The sequence below is a fragment of the Trachypithecus francoisi genome, unplaced genomic scaffold (genome assembly GCF_009764315.1).
Source record: "Trachypithecus francoisi isolate TF-2019V2 unplaced genomic scaffold, Tfra_2.0 Lachesis_group8, whole genome shotgun sequence".
Taxonomy (NCBI): domain Eukaryota; kingdom Metazoa; phylum Chordata; class Mammalia; order Primates; family Cercopithecidae; genus Trachypithecus; species Trachypithecus francoisi.
In genome coordinates, this window is record NW_022681473.1 from 113,760,452 (window position 1) to 113,776,642 (window position 16,191).

Genomic DNA, 16,191 nt, shown 5'->3' on the forward strand with positions numbered 1-16,191 from the left:
GAGGATAAAGCAGAGAAAGCAAGTGACAAATGAAATGCCCTAATAACTTGGTAAGCCCAGGCTCCAAAGGCTCAGAAGTTTGTCTTCTTGATAAGTCTGGGAATGTTCTGAAAAATGCTATCCAGTGTTCAACACCCTCTTTTAAAACATGGTAGAGTAGAAAACTAGATCCAAAGGCCTCACAACCTTACTCTCCATTCTGGAATCAATTCTTTCAAAGGAACCAGTTCCGTCATGTGTAAGTCTCTAAGACTTCTGGCTCTCTTCTTAGGCAAAGGTGGGCTCCATACTCTGTTCATAGAGAAGAAACATTGTAAATTTTGTGACACTTAACAAAAGATCATATTTTACCCAATCTTCATCTGATGTCTAAAAAATGTCAGACTCAATATGTTTCAATGATCATATTGTTCCTACAACTAAAGAACATGTTGTTAAAGCAGTTTAGTATGGGATATTTCTAGTATCTCTAACCAAGTGCCATCAGCCATTGGATGGTGGTTTAGGAGACTTAGAATACCAGGAGTGGTCATGGTTTTCCAGTACTTTACCCATAGTGAATCTTAACTGAGTTAGCTTTCATAAAGACAGACATTTAAATTATGAACAAAAAACTAGCCAGATTCAAAATATAAATTTGCTAAAGATCAAGTCACGGAATAATTCTAGAGAGGATTTAATGGCTCCACAAAGTAAATAGTCCCTGGCCTTGAAGGACAGATTTCTTGTAAGTAAAAGTTCGGGAATGAGAATCAAACGTTCTAGGTGGAAGGTCAAGCTTGGTCACAGACTATATATCTTGTCCTCTCTCACTCTCTGGTTTCTTACCCATAATGTGAGGAGCCAGGTGAGCTTGTCTGCCTTATTCATTGCTTGGTGTCACTCATGTAACTGTGCTGGCATATACAATTTCTCAACAAACATTTGTTGAATGCATGAATAAATCTCAGGGAGGCATTGAATCACGGCGGTGAAACGTGTGGACTCTAGAATTAGGAAGTCATACTTCGAGTACCAGCACTATCAGTCACTGGATATGTGACCGGGGATAAGCTTCTGGAACCTCAACAAACCTGTTTCCTCCTCTGTGAAATTGGGATAAGAATAATAATATCAAAACCATATGTTTTTTAAAAGGTTAGCTCCATGCAAACCTCAACATTTATTAATTTTCTTTATTCTCTGCCGTGAGGAGGGCAGCCAATGAACTGGAGCTCCAAGAGGAAACCTTGTGTGACTGGCTCTCCCCAGGCATGAATAATCACTAGCCTATGATGAAGAAGGTTTCCTCTCTGGAGCCTAAAGACCTGTGCTTGCAGCCCCTAGCATCTTCTTCCTGCACAAGAGATTTCCGGGTCAGGATGAACAAACACTTCTTGTTCCTCTTCCCCCTGTGCTGCCTCATTGTGGGTGAGTCCTGGACTTGAGGGGTATACTTGAGAGACAGGATCTAGGGAGCTCCAGGGAAACTACAGGTGTAGTATGCGTCCATGCAGGGCTGAGCTTTGGCCACTTTTATGAGCCAGGGGAAGCCGGCCTCCAGAAAGCTCCTTTGCCTTCCCTGCCAAGTCTTCCATCCTTTTCAACCTCCTGCCATTCTCCTCCAGGTGGGCAGGCCTCTGTCCTGCCCTTTTAGCCCACTTTCTCCCTCGGTCCCTACCATTCCCCATAGTCCCAAGCCCTGGCAAGATTTTCCTTAGGGCATCCTTTTTATTTGTAAACCTATATCCCATTTGTTGAGGGAGATGTCAGTCTATAATGAATAATTTTCAGTTTATTTTAGGACTGAACAATGGCTTTTGATATCCTTTTCAGAGACTTTATGTTATAATAAGTAATTCTATGAGAGGAAGTACTGAATGCTCTGGGATCAGACAGATTTTTTTTCATGGTTTGTGGTCACAGTCTCAAACTCTCTGTACCTTTGGTTGCTCATTCAAGAAATGGGGACAATGGTGCCTGCTTACAAGGCTTTTGTGAGGATTAAATCAGATGCAACTTGAGTGAACATGGCCCAAATGGGATGCTCAATCATTGCTACTTTCCTTTCTTATTCAGGTGGACCAGGGCTATTTTTAAAAATTAAACCTGTATTTTGAATAGCTCACCCCACAGAACCTCATAAAAGTGTCACTTATGGTACTACTATTGATGATGCCTTTATGTAGATTCAGATTGAAGCTCAAAATAACAGAATATATCACCTAACAATATCCAAGCAGCAATATACAACACAAAACAATGGCAAATGTTAGAAACCCAGTAATAGTAACAATAGCTTGGGTGAAATATTTTAAAGCCCTCACCCTCCTTATCACACTCATATCTCTAGTAGGCCAGGCTAGCATTCATAGCACCATTTTTAAGCTGGAGAAATCAGTGACGTGGAGGCGAACTTTTTGCTTAAAGTTATCCAGGTTAAAAGGGCTAAAGCTGGGATCAGAATCCTTTTATTCATATGGTGACATTTTCTTTTTATTAAAACTCTGAAATGAGGAGTTCATAAGAGCTCCAACTGTTTACTGCCTAAATACCCCAACCAGGAGCTCTTCATCTGCCCGCCCTCTCCACTATTCATTCTCCACCTCCATCGAATATTTCCAGCTCCATTCCAAGTCCCCACTTTTGCCTGGTCTCACACCATCTCTGTGTTCTCTGCAGCAGTGACATCACTTCGGTGCATAACATGCCACCTTCGCACACGGACAGACCGCTGCAGAAGAGGCTTTGGTGCCTGTACTGCTCAGAAGGACGAGGCATGCATGCTCTTAAAGATCTACCAGGGTAAGTTAGAGGGTCAAGGAAGGTGTTGTAAGATTCTTAGAATCCTTAGGATAGTGCTTCAGCAATTTCACATCTCAAGAGAAGAACCAATGCAGAGTGCCCCTGAGCACAGATGGTAGCACAGGTCCCTGTGCATACAGACAGAAGATGATTTCAGTCAATGAGACAGGAGGGAGAAGTTGGGATTCTATATTTCCAAGAAAACTGACCAACCAGATTTTTTTTTGGTAATTGACACATAACAATTGTTCATATGAGTACATGTGATATTTTTATACAGGCCTTCAATGTGTAATGATCAAATCATGGTAATAGGGATATTAATCAACTCAAACATTTATCATTTCTTTGTATTGAGAACATTCCATATGTTCTCCTCTAGCTATTTTGAAACATACAATAAAGAAAATATGGTATATACACACAATAGAATATTATTCAACCATAAAAATAAATGAAATTCTGTCCCTTGCAGAAACACAGGTAAGCCTCGAGGTCATAATATTAAACGAAATAAGCCAGGCACAGAAAGACAAATATCACATATTATCACTCATGTATAGGAGCTAAAAAATAAGTTAATGTCATGGAGATGAGACTAGAGTGATGATTACCAAAGGCTGAGAAGAGTGGTGGAAGGAGAGGATGAAGAGGGGCTGGTTAATGACCAAACTGATTTTGACTTTGAAGACACTAAATCACTAGTTGCTAATCTAGCAAGAGAGAAAAATGAAGCAGCTACACAGAGTTGAGGATTTTCAGGGACTGCAGGCAAACAACCCCTGCAGCTGACCAGTGACCTCTGTATCTCCCTGCCTGGCTGCTTTTAGGGAGTATAAGCTGGGAAGTCATCCCTCAACCTACCCTGATGCCTGATTAAATTTTCACCAACAGAACTAGTGCTGGGTTTTACTCACCTTGGAGAGCTTAAATCAAATGCTTATTTTCTGTGGTTCTTTCCTATTTTAGGCAATACTCTGCAGATATCATACATGGTGTGTCAGAAACTCTGCAGAGACATGACATTTGATATCGGGAATCGGACTTATGTTCATACATGCTGCAACCACAATTACTGTAACTTCCAACTCTAAGATATTTGCCCTCCTGAGGTCTCGCTTTGGAATGTCCCCAATGTTGCTCATCTTTCACACTCTGAAGCCCTTGCTTTCCTTTCGTGTCTGTCCTGACAATACCCCTGCCTTCTCATTAACCTAAGAAGACTAAGCTAGTGTCATCCTTTCTGGTGTTTTCAGCTTGGCTTCTCCCTCAGTCAGAGAATAGTGGTTCTGAACAATGGATTTCTCCTGTTATCAGGAATATTGGCATTGCCATACTCCAAGAAACCTGCCCCAAGAGTTCCTGTGCAGTAAAATTTAAAGCAGGGACATTCTAGAACCTTAATTGGCTTAACTAGTTCAGGTACACCAGAAAGCCTTCAGCTAAAAATTCACAATATTTTTATCAAAAATTCCCATGTGTCAGGAGAATGATGAAGCAGAAATAGCAAGAAAATGGATGACAGATACTGAAGATTTTTCTCTACGGACACCAAGTTATTTCTACCGGCAGGCAGTGCCCACTTCAAACTCACTCATTGTGATTTTCCTGGCATTTACAAACTACATCCTTACACTGTTATTAGGAGATAGCAAACAAGGGACTTCCTGGCCTCTGTGACAATCACTGAGCTCTTACACAGCCGCTACTACTCCTATCGAGATGTACATTTAAGGTGCATCAGAACTCTCATTTCTTCCCCTCCCATTCCTAAACCTTCTCTCTTCCTTTCCTCCTTTGCCATTCACCTTTACTATCACCTCCCACCTCCATTATCACCTCCCCATTGCGACACAAACTCTCCCTGTAGAAGCAGGAGGTCCTTTGAAGCTTTGCCCCATGTGTCAGATGACACCTGAGGCATATAATCTAGGGTGAGCTGCCTTTCAGGATCCCTCAGCAAAAGGAGGCAAACATAGTCAAAATACCATCTACCCTATACAGCTTTCTTGAGACTTGGGGGCCTGGCTCAAAGAGATTTGTCTGTTGTTTGCTGCCCATCTTTAAGTAATAAACAGACTTCACATAACTTGTTGTGTGTCGGCGTGTTCTGTCTCATCGAACTCAGACAAATAGGTACTAAAGCATGATGGAACTAAATAGTAGCCCAAGATATAGTGGGACTCCTGTTTCTGGCGACAGGCAGAGTGCGGATTCCTGTTATTCTCCAGGAAGTGGGAGTCCTTGCTTGGGATTGGTAATTAGCATTGCACTTCTATATTCATGAAACAATTATGACTGTTCTGGAACTTATTATAAATGAAATCACACAGAAACTATTCACTTAAACCTGGCTTCTTTTACTCACCATAATACTGTTTTAATTTTTAAAATTTTAATTTTAGTAGGTACATAGTTGGTGTACATATTTATGGGGTACATGAGATATTCTCACAAAGGCATGCAAAGCACAACAATCACATCACGGAGAATGGGGTATCCATCCCATCAAGCATTTATCCTTTGTGTTACAAACAATTATATTCTTTTAGTTATTTTTAAATGCTCAATTAAGTTATTACTAACTGTAGTTGCCTGTTGTGCTATCAAATACTAAATGTCATTCATTCCATTTTTTGTACCCAATAACCGTCACGACCTTCCCTCCAACCCCCCACTATCATTCCAAACCTCTAGTAACCATCCTTCTAATCTCTGTGTTCATGATGAATTCAATTGTTTTGATTTTTAGATCCTACAAATAAGTGAGAACATGTGATGTTTGTCTTTCTGTGCCTGACTTATTTCACTTAACAGAATGACCTCCAGTCCATCCATTGTTGTCATTGTTGCAAATGACTGGATCTCACTTCTTTTATGGCTGAATAGTACTCACTTGTGTATATTTACCACATGTTCTCTATCCATTTATCTATTGATGGAAAGTTAGCTTGCTTCCAAATTTTAGCTATTGGGAAGAGGGCTGCAACAAAGAGTGCAGATATCTCTTCAATGCGCTGATGTTCTCTCTTTTGCGTATATACCCAGCAGTGAGACTGCTGGATCATATGGTGGCTCTATTTTTAGTTTCTTGAGAAACCTCCAAACTGTTCTCCATAGTGGTTGTACTAATTTACATTCCCATCAACAGTGTGTGAGGGTTCCCTTTTCTCCACATCCATACCAGCATTTGTTACTGCCTGTCTTTTGGATATAAGTCATTTTAACTGGGATAAGGTATCGCATTGTAGTTTTGATTTGCATTTCTCTGATGATCAATGATGTTCAGAACACTTTCATATGTCTGTTTTCCATTTGCATATCTTCTTCTGAGAAATGTCTATTCCAATCTTTCGCCCATTTTTGACTGGGTTATTACATTTCTTCCTATAAAGTTGTTTGAGCTCTTTATATATCCCGGTCATTATTCTCTTGTCAGATGGGTAGTTTGGAAATATTTTCTCCCATTCTGTGGGTTGTCTCTTCACTTTGCTAATATTGTTTCCTTTGATATGCAGAAGTTTACATTGATGTTATCCCATTTGTCCATTTTTCCTTTGATTATCTGTGCTTATATGGTATTGCCAAAGAAATTTTTGACCACAACAATGTCCTGGAGAATTTCCTAAAAGTTCCCTTACATTCATTTAATGGTTCAAGTCTTTAATCCATTTTGATATGATTTGTGTATATGGTGAGAGGTAGTGGTCAAGTTTCATTCTTTTGCATATGGATATCCAGTTTTCCCAGTGCCATTTATTGAGGAGTCTGTCTTTTCCCCAGTGTATGTTCTTGGTACCTTTGTCAAAAATCAGTTTGCTGTATGTGTGTGGATTTGTTTCTGAATTCTCTATTCTGTTCTGTGTGTTCTATGTATTCTGTTCTATTCTGTTCTAGGTCTGTGTGTCTATTTTTATGCCAGTACCATGCTGTTTTGGTGACTATATCTCTGTACTATAATTTGAAGTCAGGTAATGTGATTCCTCTAGTTTTGTTCATTTTGTTCAGAATACCTTTGGATATTCTGGGTCTTCTCTGATTCCATGTAAATTTTAGTATTGTTTGTCTATTTTGGTAAAGAATGTCATTGGGATTTTGATAAAAATTGCATTGAATCTGTAGAATGTTTTGGGTAGTATGGACATTTTAACACTATTGATTCTTATAATCCATTAACACGAAATGTAATTAAATTTTTAAATGTCTTCTTCAATTTCTTTCATCAGTGTTTTATAGTTTTTGTTGTAGAGATATTTTACTTCTTTGGTTAAGTTCATACCTAAGTATTTAATTTTTTCTGTGGCTATCATAAATTGGATTTCTTTCTTGATTCCTTTCCCAGAATGGTTGCTACTGACATACATAAATGTTACTAATTTTTGAATGTCGATTTTGTATTCTGCAACTTTATTGAGTGTGTTTATTAGTTCTATTTTTTGGTGGAGTCTTTAGGTTTTTCCTACTACAAGATCATATCATCTGCAAACAAGGACAATTTGAATTCTTCCTTTCCAATTTGGATGCCTTTTATTTTCCTCTCTTGTCTGATTGCTCTAGCTAGAAATTCCAGTACTATGTTGAATAATAGAGGTGAAATGGGCATTCTAGATCTAAGAGGAAAGATTTTCAGGGTTTTTTTTTTTCATTTTTTATGATATTAGCTGTGGGTCTGTCATATATGGTTTTTATTATGTTGAGGTATGTTCATTCTATACACAGTTTTGTGAGGGCTTTGAACATGAAGGGATGTTGAACTGTATTAAATGCTTTTTAGCATCAGTTGAAAATATCATATTGTCCTTCATTCTGTCGATATGGTGTATCACATTGATTGATTTGCATATGTTGAAGCATCCTTGCATCCCTAGTATAAATCCTACTTGGTCATGATGAATGATCTTTTTAATGTATTCTTGACTTAGGTTTGCTGGTATTTTGTTTGGGATTTTGCACCAATATTCATCAGTGATATTTACCCACAGTTTTCTTTTTTTGATGTGTCTGGTTCTGGTATCAGGTAATATTGGTTTCGTAGAATATGTTTGGAAGCATTCCCTTGTCTTCTATTTCTCAGAATAGTTTGAGTAGAATTGACATTAGTTCTTTAAATGTTTGGTAGAACTCAGCAGTGCAACCATCAAGTCCTGGGCTTTTTTTAACTGAGTGACTTTTAATTACTGTTTTGGTCTTGTTACTTTTTACTGGTCTCTTCAGGTTTTGAACTTCTTCATGTTTGAATCTTTGCAGGTTATATGTGCTTGGGAATTCATTCATTTATTCTAGATTTTCCAGTTTATTGGCATATAATGGCTCATAGTACCCACTAATGATCCTTGGAATTTCTGTGATATCAGTTGTAATGTCTCCTATTTCATCTCTAGTTTTAATTATTTGGGTCTTCCCTCTTTTTTTCTTAGTCTGGATAAAAGTTTGTCAATTTTGTTTATCTTTTTAAAGAAACCAACTTTTGGTTTCATTGCTCTCTTGTATTGTTTTCCATCATTTCAAATTCATTTATTTCTGCTCTGATCATTATTTCTTTTCATCTACTAATTTTGAGTTTGGTTTGCTCTTGCTTTTCTAGTTCTTTAAGATGCATCATTAGGTCATTTATTTGAAGTTTTTTTTCTTTTTTGATGTAGGCACTTATAGCTATAAGTTCACCTCTTAGTACTGCTTTCACTGTATTCCACAGGTTTTGGTATGTTGTCTATTATTTGTTTCAAGACATTTCTCAATTTCTCAATTTTTTCATTGACCCACTGGTCATTTGGGAGTATATTGTTTAATTTCCATGTGTTTGTATACTTTTCAAAATTCCTCTTGTTATTGATTTCTCGTTTTATTCCTTTTGCTCAGAGAAGATGTTTGGCATTATTTCAACTTTTTTGAATGTTTTAAGACTTGTTTTGTGACCTGCCATAGGACGTATCCTTGAGAATGATTCATGTGCTGAGAAGAATGTGTATTCTGCACCTGTTGGATGATATATTTTGTAAATATCCATTAGATCCATTTGTTCTATAGTGCAGATAAAGTCTGATGTTTCTTTGTTAATTTTCTGTTTTGATGATCTGTCCAATGCTGAAAGAGGGATGTTGAAGTATTCAGCTATGATTTTATTGAGATATTTCTCTTTAGCTCTAATAACATTTGCTTTATATATTTCATGCTCCAGGACTCTGTCCTGGTCTGCAAATTCTTCACTAAAAAGTCTGCATACAGACATATTATAACTCCATTGTATGTGATTTGTGTATTTTCTCTTACTGCTTTTAAGATTCATGCTTCATCCTTGACCTTTGGGATTTTGGGTTAAATCTGTTTACTGTTCTATCACCACCTTGTATTTGAATATTAATCTCTCTATGTTCAGGAAGTTCTCTGATATTATCCATTTGAATAAACTTTCTATCACTGTCTCTTTTTCTACCTCCTCTTTAAAGTCAATAACTCTTAGATTTGCCCTTTTGAGGTTGTCTTCTACACCTTATAGGCATGCTTCATTCTTTTTTTTTTTTTTTTTTTTTTGCATTCTCAGCCCATGCTGCTTTATTGCTAAAAAATATAAATACACAGGTGCAGAGTTTCCAACTCTTTTAACAGTTCCTTTTTACACCAAATAATTAAATTTCTTCTTCAAAAAACCCAAAGATGCATAGATTAAAAAGCAAGCTGCCTTTTGTAATACTTCAAATAATATTCAATGAAATTCTTTTTCACATTATACACCAATAGTGCAATAGAGAATATGAAGGACAGCAAATAAACACAGTGAGCAACTCTTATTCTCACAAGGCAGTAAGTATAATGTGAAGGACAGTCTAAGATAATCTTTCTGGTTATAAGAGATGGGTGGTTTTAAGATAAGTGTCAAGACTGTTACTGTTTAATGATTGATGATAATGTATTACTAGGATACCTTTCTTACCCCTGGGAGAAAAAATATTTTTTCACTGATGGAATGACATATCATCACCAAGGGAGAAAAAAACCTGAAAACTGCCAGTAACTAAGATACCTATTCTGACTTTAAAGAAGGTATAGGAATTAATGGAGAAATCCTTCTTTCTTATTCTTTTCTTCTTTTGTCTCCTCTGACTGTGAATTTTCAAATAGCTTGTCTTCAAGATTACTTATTCTTTCTTCTGTTTGATCAATTCTGCTATTAAGAGACTCTGATGCATTCTGTAGAATGTCCATTGCATTTTTCAACTCTAGAACTTCTAATTGATTCTTTTAAATTATTTCTGTCTCTTGGTTCAAGATGTCTAATAGAATTTTGAATTTCTTCTCTCTGTTATCTTGAATTTCTTTGAGTTTCCTCAAAACCACTATTATTTGGGAGAAATTGGCCAAAACACAGTGGCTGCAGGACTCAAGCAAGTCTGAAAGCCAATAGGGCAGGCATTAAACCTTAAAGTTCCAAAAGCGATCTCCTTTGAGTCCATGTCTCACATCCAGGCCACGCTGATGCAAGAGGTTGGCTCCCAAGGCCTTAGGCAGCTCTGACCCTGTGGCTTTGCAGGGTACAGCCTCCTTCCAGCAGCTTTCACAGGCTGGTGTTGAGTGTCTGTGACTTTCCAGGCATATGGTGCAAGCTGTCAATAGATCTACCATTCTGGAGTCTGAAGGATGGTGGCCTTCTCACAGCTCCATTAGGCAGTGCCCAGGTAGGGACTCTGTGTTGTGGCTCCAACCCCATATTTCCCCTCTGCACTGCCCTAGCAGAGGCTCCCCATGAGGGCTCCACCCCTGCAACACAGCTCTGCCTGGACATCAGATGTTTCCATAGATTCTCTGATATCTAGGCAGAGGATCCCAAACCTCAATTCTTGACTTCTGTGCACCTGCCAGACCAACACCACGTGGAAGCTACCAAGGCTTAGAGCTTGACCCCTCTGAAGCCATGGCCTGAGCTGTAACTTGTCCCCTTTAGTCACAAATGGAGCAGCTGGGATGCAGTGCACACAGCAGGGGTCCCTAGACCCACCCCAGAAAACTATTTTTCCCTCCTAAGCCTCTGGGCCTGTGATGGGAGGGGCTGCCATGAAGGGTTCTGACATGCCCTAGAGACATTTTTCCCTTTGTCTTGGAGATTACCTTTTGGTTTCTCATTACTTATGCAAATTTCTGCAGCCAGATTGAATTTCTCCCCAGAATTTTTTTTTATTACATTATCAGGCTGCCAGTTTTCCAAACTTTTATGCTCTGCTTCCTCTTGAATGGTTTGCCACTTAGGAATTTCTTCAGCCAGATTCCCTAAATCATCTCTCTGAATTTTCAAGTTCCACAGATCTCTAGGGCAGTGGCAAAATGCTGCCAGTCTCTTTGCATAGCAAGAGTGACTTTTACTCCAGTTCCCACAAGTTCCTCATCTCCATCTGAGACTACCTCAGCCTGGACTTTATTATCCATATCCCTATCAGCATTTTGATCAAAGCTATTTAACAAGTCTCTAGGAAGTTCCAGACTTTTCCACATCTTCCTGCCTTCTGAGTCCTCTAAGTCTCTAGGAAGTTCCAAACTTTCCCACATTTTTCTGCCTTCTTCTGAGCCCTCTAAACTGTTCTAACCTCTGCCTGTTACCCAATTCCAAAGTCACTTCCACATTTTTGGGTATCTTTACAGCAATGCCTCACTACCTGGTACCAATTTACTGTGTTAGTCTGTTCTCATGCTGCTAATAAAGACATACCTGAGACTGGGTAATTTACAAAGGAAAGAGATTTAATTGACTCACAATTCCGCAGGGCTGATCGGCCTCAGGAAACTTACAATCATGGCATAAGGGGAAGCAAACATGTTCTTCTTCTCCTTCTTCACGTGGTGGCAACAAGGAGAAGTGCAGACTGAAGTGGAGAAAAATCCCCTTATAAAACCATCAGACCTCAGGATAACTCACTCACTATCATGAGAACAACATGGAGGTAACTGCCCCCATGATTCAATTACCTCCCACTGGGAACCTCCCACGACACATGGTGATTATGGGAACTACAATTCAAGATGAGATTTAGGTGGAGACACAGCCAAACCATATCAATCATGATCAATGATATTTTAATGTGTTGTTGAATTCAGTTTGTTAGTATTTTCTTGAAGATTTTTTTTTTTTTTATAAATATTCATCAGATATGTGAGCCAGTAGTTTTGTTTTTCTGATGTCTTTCTCTGGTTTGGTATCAGGATAATACTGGCCTCATAGAATGAGTTTGGATGTATTCCCTCCTCCTCTATTTTTTGGAATAGTTTGAGTAGAATTGGTATTAGTTCTTTAAACGTTTGATATAATTCAGTAGTAAAAATGTTGGATCTCATTCCTTACTTTACTGGGAGACTTTGTGTTATTACGTTGATCTCATTACTTATTATTGGTCTGTTCAGGTTTTGGATTTCTTCTGATTCAATTTGGTTTGTTGTATGTATCTAGGAATTTGTCCATATCTTCTAGAGTTTCCAATTTATTGGCATATGGTTATTCCTGTTAGCCACTGATGACCCTTATCCTTTCATTTTCTGCAGTATCAGTTCTACTATCTCCTTTTTCATTTCCAATTTTATTTATTTGAATCTTCTCTCTTTTTTCTTAGTCTGGTTAAAGGCTTGTCAATTTTGTTTAACTTTTCAAAAAACCAACTTTTTGTTTCATGAATCTTTTGTATTTTTTAATTTCAATTTCATTTATTTCTACTCTGGTCTTTATTAATTCTCTTCTTCTGCTAATTTTGGGTTTGGTTTGCTCTTGTTTTTCTAATTCTTTAATATGAATTGTTAGAGTGTTCATTTGAAGGTTTTTTAAATGTAGGCACTTAGAGTTGTAAAATTCTGTCTTAGTACTGCTTTTGCTATATCCCATAGGTTTTGGTATATTGTGCTTCCATTCTATTTGTCTCAAGATATTTTTCAATTTTCTTTTTAATTTCTTCATTGACCCACTGGTCATTTAGGTGCAATTCAGGAGCATATTGTTTAATTTCCATGTATTTGTATAGTTTCCAACTTTCCTCTTCTGATTTCTAGTTTTATTCCATTGTGGTCAGAGAAGATGCTTGCTATTATTTCATTTTTATAAAATGTTTTACAACTTGTGTTGTGACCTAACATATGATGAGAATGATCCATGTGCTGAGAAGATCAATGTGTATTCTCCAACTCTTAGATGAAGTTAATATTTACTAGATTCATCGGTCTGTAGTGCAGATTAAGTCTTATGTTTCTTTGTTGATTTTCTATCTGGAAGATCTGTCCAGTTCTGAAAGGGGGGTGTTAAAGTCTGCGGTTATTATTGTATTGAAGTCTATCTCTCTCTTTAACTCTAATAATATTTCCTTCATATATCTGAGTGCTCCAGTGTTGGGTGTATAAATATTTAAAATTATTATAGCCTCTTGTGGACTTGACCTCGTTGTCATTATACAGTGATATAATGATATCACTTCTCCTTTGCCTCTTCTAGTTTTTATCTGGAAATGTATTTTGTCTCATACAAGTACAGCAACTCCTGCTCTTTTCTGGTTTTCATTGGCATGGAATATCTTTTTTCATCTCTTCATTTTCAGTCTATGTATGTCTTTGTAGGTGAAGTGTTTCCTGCAGGCAACAGATCCATGAGTCTTGTATTTTCATCCATTCAGCCAGCATATGTCTTTTGATCAGAGAGTTTAGTCCATTTACAGTCAATGTTATTATTGATAAGGACTTATTCCTGCCATTTTGTTATTTATTTTCTGGTTGTTTTTTGGTCTCCTCTTTTTTATTGCCTTTCTGTCTTCCCCTAGTGAAGGTGACTTTCTCTGGTAATATGATTTAGTTTCTTACTTTTTATAGATTTTAGTTTCTACTTTGCTATGCCTTTTCTTCTTTCTTATTTCTTTGTGTTTTTTTGTCTACTATTTTGAGTTGGGTGTATTGGTTGTTTCTTTTTTCTTTTTATGTATATTTAATACTATGAATTTTTCTCTGAAAAATGCCTTGGCTATATTTTACAATTTCTGATATTTTATGTTTCCCTATACTTGCTATTAAGAAGTTCTGCATTTTTGTCTTAAATTTTTCTGTTTATGTAAGAGTTACTAAACAGTATGTTGCTACATTTCCAGCTTGCAGTGCTTTGTTGGATTGGTTTTTAGCAACTAGTTTATCGCACTGTAGTTAAGTGAATATTGCTTATGTTAATTCTATTTTTGGAAGTTATCAAGTATTTCTTTGAGGCATTGCAAAGGTTTCTCAAGTTCAGATATTTGAAAGAACCAACAGACTTCATAGAACACACTTATTCTCTGTGGAACATACAAATTCATAGAGCATACTTAATAAGATCTTTATTTAAAGATAAAAGACACTGCAGCAAAGGAAACAGTGCAGACAAACACTGAGAGATCTGAGAGAAATCCCATGCACAAATTCTACGATCGTGCAATCACAGTCTGTGTGGGGAATCTTGGCTTCAGGAAACATCAAAGAGTTACAACATGTCAGTCAGACAAGATGAATAAATTCCAGAGATCTATTGTACAGCATGGTAACTATCGTTAATAATAATGTATATTATACTTACAAATTGCTAAAAGTAGACCTTAAATGTTTTAATGACAAAACATAACAAGTATATGAGGTAGATAAGTTAGTTGATTTAACTATTTCACAATTTATACATATATCCAAACATCATATTGTACTATCTTCCTATCTATCTTCATGATGTGATGATTTTTTGTAGTGATATGCCTTGATCCCTTTATCTTTGTCTGTGTGTGTGTGTGTGTGTGTGTGAATCTACTACAGACTTTTTCTTTCTGGTTACCACAAGACTTACATAAAACATTTTATCATTAGAACAGTCTATTTTAATCAGATTAAATCTGAACTAGTTGTATACAAAAACTCTACACTTTACCTTCTTCTTCCCTCACATTATATTTTATTGATGCACAATTTACATCTTTTATATATTGTTTATTAATTAACAAATTATTATAGTTATAGCTGTTTTTAATGTCATTGTCTTTTAACTTTTTACTAGAGTTAAAAGTGATTTATGTACTACTAATGCAGTATTAAAGTATTGTGAATTTGACTATATTCTTACCTTTATAGTGACATTTATATTCTCATATGTTTTTATGATGTTAGTATCCTTCTCTTTCAATTTAAGGCACGCTCTTTAGCACTTTTTCTAAGGCAGGTCTAGTGGTGATAAACTCCTACAGCTTTTGTTTCTGGGAAAGTCTTTATTTCTCCTTCCTTTCTGAAGGATAGTTTTGCTGAGTATAGTATGTTTGGTTGACAAGTATTTTTTTTTTCTTTCAGCATTTTAAATATATCATCCCACTCTCTCCTGGCCTGCAAGTTTTGTGCTGAGAAATCACTAATAGTCTTACAAAGGATCCCTTCTATGTGATGAGTTGATTTCCTCTGAATGCTTTCAAAATTTTCTCTTTGTCTTTGACTTGAGAATTTGATTACAATGTGGTCATAGAAGGTTTTTTGTATTTATCACAGCTCTTTGGAATTTGTGGATCTGATGTTCATTTAATTCTTCAGATTTGTGAATCTTTCTATCATTATCTTTTTTTTTTTGAGACAGAGTCTTACTCTGTAGCCCAGGCTGGAGTGCAGTGACATGATCTTGGCTCACTGCAAGCTCTGCCTCCCAGGTTCACGCCATTCTCCTGCCTCAGCCTCCCGAAGAGCTGGGACTACAGGTGCCTGCCAGCACGCCTGGCTTATTTTTTGTATTTTTAGAAGAGACGGGGTTTCACCACCATGTTAGCTAGGATGGTCTCGATCTTCTGACCTCGCGATCTGCCCGCCTCGGCCTCCCAAAGTACTGGGATTACAGGCATGAGTCACTGCACCCAGCCTCTATCATTATTTCTTTAAAAAAAAAAAAAGGTTTTCTGTCTTTTCCTTTTGCTCTGCTTTCTAGGACTCCCATAACATGTGAATTAATTTCCTTGCCAGTGTCTTATATGTCCTATAGGCGTTCTGCATTCTTTTTAATTCCTTTTTCTTTTTGTTTTTCTGATTAGGTAATTTCAAATGACCTGTCTTCAAGATTACCAATTATTTATTCAGCTTGATTGAGTCTGCTATTGAAGCTCCCAATTCAACTTTTTATTTCAGTCATTTTATTCTTCATTTCTAGAATTTGTGTTTGGTTCTTTTTCATGGTTTTATCTCTGTTGAAATTCTCATCTTGTTCCTGTACTGGGTTTTCCTGATTTTGTTTAGTTCTGTCTTCTCTTGTAACTCAGTTTTTTAAAGATAATGATTTTAAATTCTTTGTCAGGCAGTTCATAGATCTCCATTACTTTAGGGTCATATACTGACACTTCATTTTTTGCCTTTGCTGCTGTTGTTATTATTTTCATGATTCTTGTGGACTTATGTTGGTGTCTGTGC

General features: G+C 37.0%; 2 protein-coding genes across 3 annotated transcripts in view; one reads left to right on the forward strand and one right to left on the reverse strand.

Moving 5' to 3' along the window:
- Positions 1-16,191, reverse strand: part of PATE2 (prostate and testis expressed 2) — a 100,167-nt gene that overhangs the window by 19,587 nt on the left and 64,389 nt on the right. Inside the window, exon 7 of one of the 2 annotated variants that reach the window (XM_033205304.1) lies at positions 187-291. The exons of the other annotated variant lie outside the window; for it this stretch is intronic. Within the exon in view, the coding sequence (XP_033061195.1) occupies positions 187-198 (12 nt within the window). The 5' untranslated portion in view covers positions 199-291. The remainder of the gene's footprint in view (positions 1-186; positions 292-16,191) is intronic. 2 annotated transcript variants of the gene reach the window in all.
- Positions 1,279-4,873, forward strand: PATE3 (prostate and testis expressed 3). Its single transcript, XM_033205308.1, has 3 exons — positions 1,279-1,410; positions 2,662-2,784; positions 3,754-4,873. The coding sequence occupies exons 1-3, from the start codon at positions 1,362-1,364 to the stop codon at positions 3,876-3,878; spliced, it is 297 nt and encodes a 98-aa protein (XP_033061199.1). The 5' UTR covers positions 1,279-1,361; the 3' UTR covers positions 3,879-4,873.

Excerpts from the sequence above, each read along its gene's own strand:
- PATE3 (XM_033205308.1), top strand. The coding sequence starts at position 1,362 with ATGAACAAACACTTCTTGTTCCTCTTCCCCCTGTGCTGCCTCATTGTG. Across the intron at positions 1,411-2,661 it reads CCTGTGCTGCCTCATTGTGG|CAGTGACATCACTTCGGTGC; the intron begins GTGAGTCCTGGA and ends TGTTCTCTGCAG. Across the intron at positions 2,785-3,753 it reads GCTCTTAAAGATCTACCAGG|GCAATACTCTGCAGATATCA; the intron begins GTAAGTTAGAGG and ends TTCCTATTTTAG.